The sequence below is a fragment of the Crassostrea angulata genome, chromosome 4 (assembly GCF_025612915.1).
Source record: "Crassostrea angulata isolate pt1a10 chromosome 4, ASM2561291v2, whole genome shotgun sequence".
NCBI lineage: Eukaryota > Metazoa > Mollusca > Bivalvia > Ostreida > Ostreidae > Magallana > Magallana angulata.
Window position 1 is genome coordinate 24,940,958 of NC_069114.1, and position 15,059 is coordinate 24,956,016.

The 15,059-nt window shown below is 34.8% G+C and overlaps 1 protein-coding gene across 2 annotated transcripts; it reads left to right on the top strand.

The window, feature by feature from the left end:
- Positions 1–4,100: 4,100 nt before the first annotated feature.
- On the top strand, positions 4,101–5,680 carry LOC128179473 (uncharacterized). 2 transcript variants are annotated; one of them, XM_052846906.1, is made up of 4 exons: positions 4,102–4,201; positions 4,892–4,948; positions 5,018–5,224; positions 5,356–5,680. In XM_052846906.1, the coding sequence occupies exons 2-4, from the start codon at positions 4,903–4,905 to the stop codon at positions 5,568–5,570; spliced, it is 468 nt and encodes a 155-aa protein (XP_052702866.1). In that variant the 5' UTR covers positions 4,102–4,201; positions 4,892–4,902; the 3' UTR covers positions 5,571–5,680. The 2 variants fall into 2 exon arrangements, with proteins under 2 accessions (XP_052702865.1, XP_052702866.1); XM_052846905.1 differs by having other exon boundaries at positions 4,101–4,201; positions 5,018–5,680.
- Positions 5,681–15,059: the final 9,379 nt, after the last annotated feature.

Sequence of the window (15,059 nt, forward strand, 5' to 3'; positions counted from 1 at the left end):
AAAAATGTAATGTCCGCCATAATGCATACATATGCACTTCCAGACTCCTGTCACTTACCAGCTGTCTGTTTACCGTGGATCAAACACAGTAACATTTTAATTTCATTATGCGACACTGCTTGCTGATGTATGGATCTAAAGGGGGAGAGGGGTCCCCCCCCCCCCCCCCGGAGAATTCAATATAAATAACTTCACACATGCAGTAAAGGGGGAGAGGGTCCGGATTTCATTCCCCCGGAAAATTTAATTTTATTAATTATATATAATAAAATCTCCAAAATATGTCTCGGAACATAATTATCCACCCCCCCCCCCCTAGAAAAAGTTATGGATCTGCGCAGGCTGTTGAAAATAAATTCTAAAAAGTTAATCGTCTGCCTTAGATGTCCTTTTATACAGCTAAAATTGTCTTTAAACGATAGAGAGCTCCACAAATATAAATAGGCGAAGGCGAAAGTGCGAAGATGCGAAGGCGAGAGTGCGAAGTTGCGATGGCGAAGGTACGATAGTAGTATCGCTTCTTCGCCATCGCAACTTCGCACTTTCGCCGTCGCATCTTCGCACTTTCGCTCCTTCGCCGTCGCACCTTCGCACTTTCGCCGTCGCAACTTCGCACTCTCGCATCTCGACCTAAAGGCGAAAGTGCGAAGGTCGAAGTGGCCCCATCGGAACACCATAGTTATCCCAATTTAGATGAAAATTTAAAGTTGAATCCTCACAAATTGATTATAGTTATAAAATCCTTGTAGCTTTAATTCACAGCTAGTGATTATAACACGAATGACTGTACGTCTGATCATGTAAAATGAGTGAGCTTTTTTATTAATCATGCGGTATAAATTGTCAGACGATTCAATGATTTGTTCCTGCAGTATTGTACGTTCTTCAATAGAACTTTCTTCTTTTAATCTAGCCATATGACCTTGGGAAGGTCGCCCCTGTCCAGGTAGTAGTTATAACTCAAGGTATCCTGACCAGGTGATCCCGACCATGGAACTTGAATTGATTAGACTGTGAAGAAATTACCTATCATTACCGATTATTCTGTATATTAAATGAATTATGATTTTTAATGATACACATTATCTATCATTGCCGTTATTTTGATTTGGAACACACAGTCTTGCTCAATGCTTTAACAAACATTAGCACTTCATAAGAAAACACCGTCATGTTTATACTAATTTAGAATCCCAGGTGCTTGGAGACAGGACCGATCCCTCCCTAAGTACAGAATCCCAAACTCCTTTTTGTTTTATCAGTTTTAACAATTTTTTTTATCCTTTTATGACCTGGGGGTTCTATACTTGGGTATGGAGGATAGATGGGGTCGGTGGGTGGGTCAGACCTGTCCTCAAGCACCTGTGTTAACTAAACAAAAGGTCTTGATAATGAAAAAAAATTCGAATTATTATTTCCTCTACGCCAAGATAAATAACTCTTGTGAGTTGGAACTGGTATATTAAGCATAAATCTGACGCGAACTTTTCAATATTTTAGGGTTTTTTTTTATACGAAATACTACGAGAAATATTGGATTACAGACAAAAGTTACTGTCAACATAAAAAAATGGAAAAAAATGTTTTCACTTTGTACTGATGCTTTCATTTTACTTATTCACCTTTTAAAATTATCTTCAATAGCTTAACGTCCATGTATGTTTGTATGCTAAAGTATGCATATCAATTTGCTAAGAAAATGATAATGATAATGAAAATTCAGTCTTTAGATAAACTGTCAACAGCTTGCTAACTTTATACAACAGGAACTGTATGCCCCAAAATACTATGTTAAAGCTTTCTTGGCATATACATTTCTGATACAGTTGAATGGCCATATGTGGCATTACATGTAAGGCGACCCCCAGATTCTCTCTAAGAGCATGCATTTCATTTTCTGTGTAGCCATACCACTTGCCGTTAACTAACATAAGTACATGTAGTTGGATGATGATCTTAAAATTCGACGGTGTGGTACTTAAACTCATTTACTCTTGAATTCTTAGGCAAATAGTGAAGTAGTAACTAAAAAAATATTTGAGCAATTTCATGGACATCAAATACGTAGACAAGTTGTAAGTTAAAAATTAGAGCATTAGGTTCCAATGCATTGTGTATGATTTAGAACCATTCTAAAAAGACATTGTAACTTTCGGTAGAATGTAATCATCTTTTTTTTTGCATCAAAACTGAATGCAGATCTGTAGCACCTGGTCTGAAAAATTTCGGATGAACAACCTGGGACCTAATGTACAGTGTCCCCCATAGTAAAAATCTGCAATTTACGACGCACAAAAATTGCGCTAGTTTTGGACTGATTCACCTTATTTTCACACAAATTCAGACTGCAAGATACAGACCTGCAGTTTTGTACATCAAAACAAGTTCAAAATGAAATGAAAATGAAAAAAAAAATTCAAGTGAAATATGCATAGATTGTGTAGTCTTAGCTTAAAAAACAGAAAACATCTGGTTGATTTCAAAGAGCAATGGTTGAGTAGCCAACAATGAAAAAGACAGAACTACGTCACATTGCTCCATGTCTGACAGAACTACCCAAAGTGCAAGCCCTTGTTAAAAGGGTCTTACTTGTTAACCTTTCTTTTTGCGTAAATGGCTCTCGATTTTCAACCATTTTTTCCTCAAGGTATAAAACCATACCGTTAATTGACGATACTGGTGTGTGTGTGTGTGTGTGTGTGTGTGTGTGTGTACTATGTTTCATTTTGTTTGGCGATTAAGGTCAGACGACACGTTCCTCAAAAATCTTTTTTGTATCTCCTCGTAATAAAGAGTTCCAATAAAAAATATTAATTTTATAATTACTTTAAAAATGATCAAAATTTACTTGGATTTTGATATTTGTCTAGATGGTCGAGTGGTGAGAACCGTGGCCGCTCACTGCCATAAGCGTAAAGGTTCTAGACGTCGTAAGTTCAAGTCCCCTCCCCGGCGGAGATATTGTTCTAATATAGTGAATTTCGCTGTGCTGTAGTTGTATTATTTTTATATCAGCAATTCAAGTGTATTTTCAAGAAGATTATTATTGCATACTCTAGTATTTTGCAGAAATGCCTGGTTAGGTACCCTAATTTTTTGCAAGAAAGCTTGTCAAAGTAGTAGTAAACCATTAACAAATTCCTGGAAAAAGTTATCTGAAATTGAGGAACGTGTCGTCTGACCTTAAAGTGTTGAATCGATGGGTTTAAGAACGATAACTCGCAGAGAGAGAGAGAGAGAGAGAGAGAGAGAGAGAGAGAGAGAGAGATATGATAAGTTAAGAAAATGAAGAAAATAAATAGAAAATATTGACAAGAATCGTTTTTAGTTAAATGCAGTGAAGCGTGTTTCATGTTTTAAATTTTGAATTTACCGGGTGGCAGTTGTCATGTTGTAAATGTTGTATTTACTGCCACCCGGTAAATTCAAAACTTTTTAAGTATAACTTTACTATTTAAAATCAAATACTTAACAAGTTTTGAATTAACCGGGTGGCAGTAAATACAAAATTTACAACATGACACGTGTATCCAGTTGGAAAATGATGCTAATCTCGATGTCAGTTCCGTTGAACTTTTAACAATCTGCATCGTATATTTATCCACACTATCTCATCACGTCGCAAACATCATGGAGACAATTGCGTTTGCCAATCAACATTTTTTATTCCCAAATTTAAAAAAAAAGTCAGATAAACAGTTGTAGCTCCAACGTAATGTTGTTTTTTTCCCCGTTTTTTCCCCTAAACGTTTGCTTACAAAGCATTCTTCTGTAGCTATGCACAAAATGATGACGTTTTCCCATTGTTACTGTACGTAAAAGAAGAAGTAGCACGACAGCCTCTATCTGACACCTGTTTGATTATAAGACTAAAGTATCAAAGATTAAAATTTTATAAACAGCTTGTGGTACACCACCTCCGTTCCTTACATAGACCTTATAAGGCCAATACGACTCGATTTTGATGAGAAATTATCTCATATCTTCTCGCGCAATATCCGAAAACAGGCATTTTTTTGTATGTAATAGCTATGTACCTCTAGAGAAAGCACGCGGGGACGGATGGAATAATTACCCTACCACCCTCGTAAGAGTGATGGATCTGCGACGAGCATAAGTATATAAACCACGCATCGGTTTCCTCTCATTAGCCTTCCCGTGCATTCGAATTCTCAGGACCTGCTGGACTCTCCACTTCAAGGTGATTGCTTTATCCCGAATTTATCAAATTTTTTTGGGAATGTTTCACTGATCTATCATTTATCAATTTATTCAGTTGTTAGATCTTCAATCACTATATTACTGATATGCATGTTTATTCTAATTTTATTTTTCGTATATTCCTCACATCTTTTTTTTTTTGAATTTCATATATTTTTACTCATTTTTACTACTTTTACTATAATTCATTCTCTGTAATGATGGGGTCTATATACTTCTTAAATCGCATACGATTTGCGATGAAAAAATATGATACTTGTCTAATAATTTTAAAGCCCTGTTCTTTTGCCTCGAAAAAAATCTTTCCTTCTCTCTCTTTGGGCGGGGGGGGGGGGTTATACTTCACCAAATACGGCCTCTGGTTAATAAATAACAGTAGCAATATCGTGTATTAGCATTGTATTTGAAGATTTTTTATTTCGGAGAGGTAGAGTGGTCAGGTGTGGCAATGATATGTAATTAAATTTGCCTATCTAACTCTAACATTGTCCCTCAGAGGAAACTTTTTGGAATAACTGACCGCGTTTTCACTCAAATTTTTCCACTCCACAAATTTTGTGAAAGATTTATAGACCATTTCAGGAATTCGTTATCACTAGAGAAGACTTTTCAATAAGTGTATACACTTGTATTGGGATAAACAGTTAATACTATTTTTTTTCTTTCGCAGTCTACGTTAAGATGCACTCCCTAAAGGTTCTTTTGTGTGTCGTGTGCTTAACTATTGGTAAGTATGAAAAACCCCAATTTCCATGCAACTTGAATTCAGTTTCCTAACAGTCTGTTTGTATTTTAGGCTTTCGTAAAGCCCAAGCAGCGCTGGGTGGAGGGACATGCACCATTCCTGCCGTAGGTGGCGGTCCTGGAGCCACCACTGTGTGTACAGCTGCCGCCAATGGCTTCTGTCTCATAGACCATTTGACGGTCACAGGAGCCGTCACAGGCGTAACTTACGATAGCGTGTGTGTCTGCTACTATGGATACAGCGGACCGCAATGCGCTAGTAAGATTTGTGTTTTTGGGAGAGAGAGAGAGGGAGAGAGAGAGAGAGAGAGAGAGAGAGAGAGAGAGAGAGAGAGAGAGAGAGAGAAAACAGTTCATACCTACCTTTCATGTGTGTTTTCCCCATTACAGCCGCTGATCCCACCGCCACCACCAGCACAACTTCCTCCTCCTCCAACACCAACAGCGCTGTGGCAGCACTGGCGCTGGGCGGCCTCGGCGCTTACTTCCTCTCACAGTTGGGCCAGGGGCAGAGCGCCCTGGGAACAGGCTATGGAGCAGACACAAATGCCCAGGAAGCTCTGTATTTACAACAGGCAGGACTGCCTATCGGAATGGGTAAATAAAGGAATGGAGACCTGTTATGGCCAGGGAAGGCCGCCGTCACCAGTGCCCCCAATATGACTATCTACTTATTGTGTTTTCAAATCTTAATAAATTGATGTTTGCAAAAATACTCTGGAAATTGTTGCCTTTGAACAAATGTGGAATTATCAACAGCGAGAAATATGGGCTGTTGTTCACTTGCTTGTTTCTTTCATTTATTTGTCGTACATCAACTCACGCAACGAGCTGGGTGTATGCCGCAATCGCTAAGGTTATGTTTCCGTTGATTTTTTAAGTTAAATTAATTTGATGTTAGCGAGACGACCTATAAAGTGACTTACGACTTAATGGATGAAAGTATCAATATATATCATACAATTTTTACTGGGTTTTTTTTTTTTTAGGTCAAATCCGATGATTTAGCTACCAGAGAAGTACAATATTAATCGAGCAGATGGAGAGGTGACGATATTAATTGAAAAAAAAAGCCAGCAATGATTTTTTTCATATTATAATTTAGCGACGAATTGATACATACTCTGGCTCGGTTAATATTGTACTTCTCGGGAAGTTAGTCATCGTATTGACCGTAAAACAGTAAAAATTGTATATTATTTTTTAGACGGGGTCACATGACCCCGTCTATTAGAAGTCTCAAACCGGAAGGCACGCGTAGAACACATGAATTGAGTCTACGCGTAAGAAAATAGTTCAGAAAATGTTCATGCATTTCAGTTAATATATATTATAAAAACACGCATTAAATCTTTTTAAGTCCTCTATGTATAAACCAAATTCTATAAAGGATATAACCAAATAGTGTTATTGATCAAAATATTCTTGCTCTGATTCAAAAGATGTAGCGATTTGCGGAATGAGTTACGTAACTGAATTCACAACGCCGTTGATGATTCAGTTGGTGGAGCTCATTAAACAATAGAAGAGGTTGAAGGTTGGATCGAAAGTAAAGTTTCCAAACGCAATGTGCCATTTTTGAAAAGTTGTGAATTTTATTTTAACAATCTATCACCTGAATACCACTGAACTTCATGCGCGAGCCGACGGGTTATACACAGATGTATTACATATTAAATAGGTGTTTTATTGGCTTCCAGTCTACTTGCCGTATTGACTGCTGTTTAAGGAACGCCATAGCTGCCTTAAGGTCAATTTCATATTATATGAATTGGTATATCTTTTATATGCAATAGTAATATCATTATATGCAGTGCTAACATCATTGTATGCAGTGCTAACATCATTATATATACTGTAATTTCACCATTATATTCAGGGGTAGAATCTTTATATGAAGTGGTAACATCATTACGTTATGTCGTAAGATCATTATGTACAGTGGTTCATTCATTATATGCTATGAATAAATCTTTATATGATATGATAAACGAATTTCATATAGAGCTAAACTCATAATGAACTTTTGTTCAATCGTTATGTTATATAATATGGTGCACTCTTCATGTGCAGTTGCAAAATCCTTTTCTTGACATTTATAGGTGATAAGTTCATTTTATGGAGTACTAACATCATGTTATGGTGTATTAAAACCATTATGTATATTGGTAAAACCTTTATGTATTGTGGTGAACGCGTTACATGCAATAGTAAATCCTTTATATGATGTGATAATTTTATTATATGCCGTTGTTGAGTCATTGTATGATGTGGTCTGTTCTTTACATGATGTGATCATTTAAACAATAAAATGCTTTTTTTGGTGATTCATTCGGGATATGAAGGTAGCGTCATTGCAGGAAAAATACATAACCCGCGTTAGCGGGTTATGTTAATTTTTCCTGCAATGATCGCTACCTTCATAACCCGCATGAATCATCAAAGAAAGCATTTTATTTTTTATATTTACATCTTTTTTAAAATAATTAATAAATTGATTATGAAAGGTTAGTAAAATTCACTAAATTACTGTTAATGTACATAAGTACGTTAGCTAAAAGAAACAGCCAAATCTTCTCTTGTGAGACTTTGAGTCTGGCATCATCATGATTATTTCGTGCAGTCCGTGTGTTACTATGGTCGCTGTAGATTCAGACCAATCGATGAACAGGGCGTGTCAATTTCAGTCCTGTCACTTTCAGCCGCTGTAGATTTCGACCAATCGATAAATGGGGCGTGTAACTTTCAGTTTGGCTGTTTCTATAGAGCTATGAATTGACTATATTGACTATATTTTTCCGTAAGAAAAAGAGGAAATTATGCATGGTAGATATAAATGTATGATTGTATGGTGTGGTAACTTCGTTATATGCAGTCGTAACTCTTCATGATGAGGTTGTAAACTGGTTCTCACTAAAAAGTTTTAATGGGGAAGAGGTCCAGTTTTTCTTTTAAAAAGATGCCACAGAGAGTTCTCTGTTCTTGATACATCGATGTGTGATAAATCGAATGAATTTTTAATAGAGTATGCGTTTAATTTTTAATTTTAAAGTAAAATGAATTTCAAAAAAAGATTGTACTTTGTAGAAATTTAATACCCCTCTGCTTCTATATCCGCGCAAACAGTTAGGTAGATCACTTTATGTATCTTGATGTTAACATAGAACAATTTAATTTCTACTTGCTAGCGTGTTTTAAATATACATGTAATTCTTCGGAGCTTAATTGATAAATCTAATTCTGTCTCTTCAAAAAACACATGTAAAATATTACAATGACAAGCGTTTTGGAACTTATTTATCCCGATATTAATTATTTTCAAAACCATCGGAATAGGGGTATTACCTTTTTGTGCGATCAAAAATTAAATATAAATAGATTCTTGTTGCTATAGCAACAAAAAGGTCTTCCGTTCTTCATGTATTAATCTGTACAAAAATCCATTTATCTTGTAAACAGAAAATGGATATAATATAAACTGTAAAGGAATTCCCAAGAAATAAAAACAAAAAGACTTTTGTTTTAGTAATTTCTGTTTTTGTCTCGGGACCGGAAACGAACGAACGGAAGTGATTAAGAAATTGAAAACAGATATTTTAGTACATTTACCTACGATACGTTATTGTTCATCACATTGAGTAAAATGTTAAAAAATTTTAAAGTAAAAAAAACAAAACTTCTATTGCTTGAACGCTTCGAGTGAGAACCGGAAGTGACGTACGACCAAATAAAACAAGTTAAACACATGTTCAATCAAATGTCCATTATCCATAAAAGTTTTGTGTCTTAATCTCTCACAGGTTCTGAGATCCTGAGAAAAGAAGGCTACCTGAAATATTTGATATGTCTCACCGGAAGTAAAACCTTTTTAGTTTTTTACCATGTGTAGATAACCTTTTGTATTTTTATAGCTAAAATGTTACTTCCATGCTAAATAACCAAATTATTTTAAAAAAATCAAAATTGGGTGTACTTCCTGTGACGACCGGAAGTTACGCCGGATATAACAATATAGTGTTTACACATGAACATACATAGGTCTATCATCCCACAAAATTTGGTTGTTTAAGTCGTTACCGTTTTTGAGATCTCGTCGAAATAAGGTTTTTTGTCTCGGAACAGGAAACGGGCAAACGGAAGTGCTCAATAAGAATTTAATTTTTTATTTCTTGCTTACTTGCCCATCTTACAATATTGTTTATCGAAGTAGCTAAACTTATCGAATGAAAACAGTTAAACGGATAAACAGCTTGATCCAGTGTGGACCGGAAGAGACGGTCGACAAAATGAAACGGTTTAAACACATCTTCAATCAAATGTCTATAATCAGTAAAAGTTTCGTGTCTTGATCACTTACAGTTTCTGAGATCTTTTGGGTACAATATATGTTTTAAAAAAAGCTTCCTGAGATAATCGAGATATCTCACCGGAAGTAGAATTTTATTGTTTATTTAACATTGCATAGATGACATATGTAAGGATCTATACTAAAAATTTTATTCTACGGAAAATAAATTAAAAACGTAAAAACAAAATTTTTTGAAGTGCTGCCGGTGACGACCGGAAGTTGCGACAAACAAAACAAAATAGTTAAAACACATCTACAACAATAATTTATCATCCCGCAAAGTTTGGATGTTCAAGTCTTAATCATTTTTGATATTTCGATGCCACAAGCTTTTTGTCGCGGGACAGAAAACGGACAACCGGAAACGAATTTAGAAAAAAATGAAAAAACACCTCGAGGAATCATCATTTTCTATCATCCCTGAAAATTTCAGAGAAATCTATAGAACCTTCTCTGAGAAATTCTGCCGACAATAAAGGAGAAAAAAAATAAGAAAGAAACTAGACTCTTGTTGCTATAGTAACAAAAAGGTCTTCCGTTCCTCATGTCTATCGGTATTAAAAAAATCCATTTCTCTTTAAAATAAAATGGATACAATATATACTGTAAAAGAATACGGAATAAATTATTTCTAAGTTAAACAAAACAAAAAGACTAAATGTCAATTTTTGAGTACTTTTTGTGACGACCGGAAGTTACGACGGATCGATTAAAACATAGCAAACCATATCTTCATACGTTGTTTTGTCTTTCCTCAAAGTTTGGATGTTCAAGTTTTTTTTCAGTTATAATATCTCGTTAAGAAAAGGTTTTTGTCTCGGGACTGGAAACGAGCAAACGGATGATTAAAGAAATTAAAAGTAGATATTTTTAGTACATTTACCTAAGGTACGTTACTGTGCATCACTCTGAGTGAAATGTTAAAAAAAATTCTAAAGTTAAACAATAAACCTCTATTGCTAAAACGCTTCGAGTGAGTACCGGAAGTGACGTACGGCCAAATGAAACCCATTAAACACATGTTCAATCAAATGTCCATTATCCATAAAAGTTTTGTTTATTGATCTCTCACAGTTTCTGAGATCTTGTGGGTAGTTTGTTTTAAAAAAAAAGGCTAGCTGAGATATTTGAAATGTCTCACCGGAAGTAGTTCTTCTTTACGTTTTTATCACGTGTAGATGACTTTTTGTGTTTTTATAGCTAAAATGTTACTTCCTTGCTAAATAACCAACATATTTTTAAAAAATCAAAATGTGTTGTACCTCCTGTGACGTCCGGAAGTTACGCTGGATAAAACGAAATAGTGTTAACACATGTACATACATAGGTCTATAATCCCACAAAGTTTGGTTGTTCAAGTCTTCACCATTTTTTAGATCTCGTTGAAATAAGGATTTTTGTCTCGGGACAGGAAACGGGCAAACGGAAGTGCTAAATGAAAATTAAATTTGTTATTTACTTGTTTACTTGCCTATTTTACATTATTATTTATCGAAGTAGCTTAAACTATCGAATGAAAACACTTAAACAGATAAACAGCTTGAATTGATTGAATTCTTTCGGTGTAAACCGAAAGTGACGGACGACAAAATGAAACTGTTTAAATATATCTTCAATCAAATGTCTATCATCCATGAAAGTTTCGTGTCTTGATCAGTTTTTGAGATCTTGCGGGTACAAAATATGTTTTAAAAAAGCTTACTGAGATAATCGAGATATTTTACCGGAAGTAGATTTTTTTTTTGCTTATTTAACATCGCATAGATGACATATGTAAGGAATTGTACTAATATCTTTATTCTAGGGAAAATTAATTAAATAGGTAAAAATAAAAAAAAATTGAAGTGCTTCCAATGACGACCGGAAGTTACGCCGAACAAAACAAAAATGTTTAAACACATCTACAACTAAAGGTCTATCATCCCTCAAAGTTTGGATGTTCAAGTCTTTATAGTTTCTGATATCTACAGGTGACAAGGTTTTTTGTTGCGAGACAGGAAACGGACAAACGGAAGTGCTCAGTGTAAATTGTATAAAATATTTCTTGTATACTTGCCCTTTGTACATTATTGTTCATTGAGCTAACAACAAATATCAAAGAAAAACAGTTAAACTGATAGACAGCTCGATTTGTTTGAACTCTTCCTGTGTGGACTGGAAGTAACGGAAGAAAAAATGATACCGGTTAAACACATCAACAATCAAATGTCTATCACCCATGAAAGTTTTTGGGCTTGATCATTAATAGTTTCTGAGATCTCGTGGGTACAAAATGTGTTTCAAAAAAGATACCTGAGATACTTGAGATATCTCACCGGAAGTAGAATTTTTTTGTTTATATAATATCGCATACATAACCTATGTATAGATTTATACTTAATTATTTATTCTATGGAAAAAGAATTTAATGCGTAAAAGTTATTATTTTTGAAGTGCTTCCGGTGACGACCGGAAGTTACGACGAACAAAACAAAATAGTTTAAACATATCTACAGATATAGGTCTATCATCCCACAAAGTTTAGATCTCGAGGGAACAAGGTTTTTGGACGCGGGACAGGAAACGGACGACAGGAAGTGAATTTTGAACAATTGAAAAAACGCCTCGAGATATTATCACTTATTATTAGTCCTGAAAATTTCAATAAAATCTATCCAGCCATCTCTGAGAAATCTTGTGGACAAAAAAAATGGAAAAAAAAGAAGAAACAATACAATCACTATAAGGTCTTCCGTTGGACACGGAAGACCTTAAGAAAGAAAGAAAGAAAGAAAGAAAGAAAGAAAGAAAGAAAAAGCACTACAATCACTAATCACGTTTCCAACGGAAGACCTTAAAAATACCAAGCAGTTAGTCTCGATGATTATTCGGCCATCCTGCGTAACCACTCGGGTATACTAAACACGATTAAGTTTGCGAAGATTTTAAACACCGTTTATTAACTTCGGATTTTTTGTTCGAAGTATAATTTTTAAAAATATGTCCCTTTTTTTAAAAAAGAAATGAAAACGAATTTTTATTTATGTCTATTCCTTTTGTGTTGGAGGCATTGATCAGCGAGGAGTAGCACCTACCTGGTACATTGAAACATAGGTCTTTCGACTTTAATTTTAAGACGCTTGCTTCATTTTTTTGTAATTTCTTTTCCTCTTAAATTAAAAGAATACTCTTCTTATAATAAATTCGATTTTTCACACAAAATGGGTTCAATAATTGATATTACTATGATATCGATGTTTAAAGGACAGATAAACTCTCTCTCTCTCTCTCTCTCTCTCTCTCTCTCTCTCTCTCTCTCTCTCTCTCTCTCTCTCGTGACTTCAAAACATACGACATATACACTGTCACAATGAACGCGGCATCTTTTTTAAAATAAAACTGGAACTCTTCCCCATTAAAACTTTTTAGCGAGAACCAGTTTACCTCATCATAAAGAGTTACGACTGCACATATGAAGAAGTTACCACACCATATAATGAAATGATCACATCATGTAAAGAACTGACCACATCATACAATGACTCAACAACGGCATATAATAAAATTGTCACATCATATAAAGGATTTACTATTGCATGTAACGCGTTCACCATAATACATAAAGGTTTTACCAATATACATAATGGTTTTAATACACCATTATATAAATAGTTCCTGCTTAGGAGGCTAAGAGTTTTCGAGGGGTGTCAATTTCAACTCTTACCTTCCTAAACAGGCACTATTTATTTTATTATACTGAATGTCTTAATTTTACAGAAAACTTTACTACTTTTATATATAAATGACGTGAATTCTTTGGGGAACAGTACGCGCATAGTTTACGCGCATGTAACAATTCGTTTTAATATACTTTCATGTTAAATACTGAAATCTGATTGGTTTAGACGCAGTTGATAATCCGTTCTATTACCCTCAGTGTTAGCAACACACTTAGCAACTTGAAATTATCATGTAAACAATGGACATTTCAAATGTCCTCTTTTTGCCCATTCATCCAATATGATACACGCTTAAAAACGTTACCCATTTTAAAATCAAATATTCATTACAATTCAAATACAACGATACCTGCAAGCGTTGCTATTTTTTATTTGCACTAGGGTTTTTGTGCTAATCATTATAAATTGTTCAGTTTTTCGGTCTTTCTTTTCTTTTATTATATTTTTGTATTGGGTCCTACCGCTGAAATTAAAGGTCATCGGGTTAAAACTCTGTGCATTTTTTGCATACAGCATTTCAATTACATTTCAAGTGTACTATGATATTGTGTCCTACCCTCTGAATCAAAAAATTTGATATCGATGAACATCAATATATAACCAATATGTATTAACTACTAGTACCTGATTCTTTGTTTAACTACATGTTTTTATAACATTTTTTTTCAACGGGTTGACCTTTTCTTGAGCATTATATTAGATCATCAGGGTAAATCAAAGCAAGTACATGTAATGATATTAATATCAATTTTCTGCATTCGGTATTTCAACAGGCGGACCTTTTCTTGAGCCATAATATTAGGTCCTACCCTTATATGAATATTAAATATCTGTATTCAGTATTTCAACGAGGCTGACATTTTCTTGAACCATAGAACCATTTTAACAATGCCTTTGACTTTCAGTAGTACATTTACGTATCTATCTAATTCTTGTGTCAAAACAAGTCAAAAATGACGCGGTTTTAAGCGAAATATGCACTGATTGCGTAGTCTTAGCTCAAAAGCCAGACAAATCTTATTGATTTCAGAGAGCCATGGCTGAGTAGCTGACAATGAAATAGACAGGCCTACGTCACATTGCTGTTTAACACAACTACCCAAAGTCCAAGCTCTTGTTAAAATGGCTCTAATATTGGGTCCCCACTGAATCAAACGATCATCATTAGATGAAAGTCAATACAAGTGTCAATTTGATTAAGTATTTTCCTATTTAACAATGATACCATTGCTGCATCGAGGCTGATCTTATTTTGGGATATGAAATGAAACTAGGCACTTCTCCGACATGGAAGTCAGAGAGAGAGAGAGAGAGAAAGAGAGAGAGAGAGAGAGAGAGAGAGAGAGAGAGAGAGAGAGAGAGAGAGAGAGAGAGAGAGAGTTATTTATCTTTCTATACCAATACCAGACTGTGATAAATAAAGTTCACTTTTCAGTTATGAAAAACCAGTTTTTACCAGTCTCAGTTTTTCAAAAAAAAATATTGTACTTTGTATTAAAGGAAGAGGGATCAAGTCTGAGAGAATAATGAGGTAATCAAACACGGTGTGAATACGGATGAAATTATATATTTTGTATTTACATAATTCAGTGTCTTTGTCTGTGATAACACTACGTATCGATTTTGTATTATATAACCCATAATACAAATGACGCCAAATTGAGGCGCCGGCGGGGTTTGCTTATTTATAATTAAAGATTTAATCGTACGATGGCCTAAAATTATATAAATATAAATAAAAGGAATCATTCTTTGAATATTATGAGGTGATAATTTCGGTCGGGCGTGATCAAATCTATCATAAAGCCCTTCGGGCTTTATTGGATTTGATCACGCCCCGACCAAAATTATCACCTCATAATACTCAAAGAATGATTCCTTATTCCTTATATAGATGCTTGGTTTTAGAAATTAGATATCAGATACTTGTTTTGATTTTCCCGGATAGCTTTTGGAAGCATATTCGAGAAAAACGTGGACAATTACAAATTCAAACTTTCACGACCCCGTCTTTCAGCACTCTCAGT

Coding starts and splice junctions, on each gene's coding strand:
- LOC128179473 (XM_052846905.1), top strand. CDS start 4,903: ATGCACTCCCTAAAGGTTCTTTTGTGTGTCGTGTGCTTAACTATTG. Junction 4,949..5,017: donor TGTCGTGTGCTTAACTATTG/GTAAGTATGAAA, acceptor TTTGTATTTTAG/GCTTTCGTAAAGCCCAAGCA.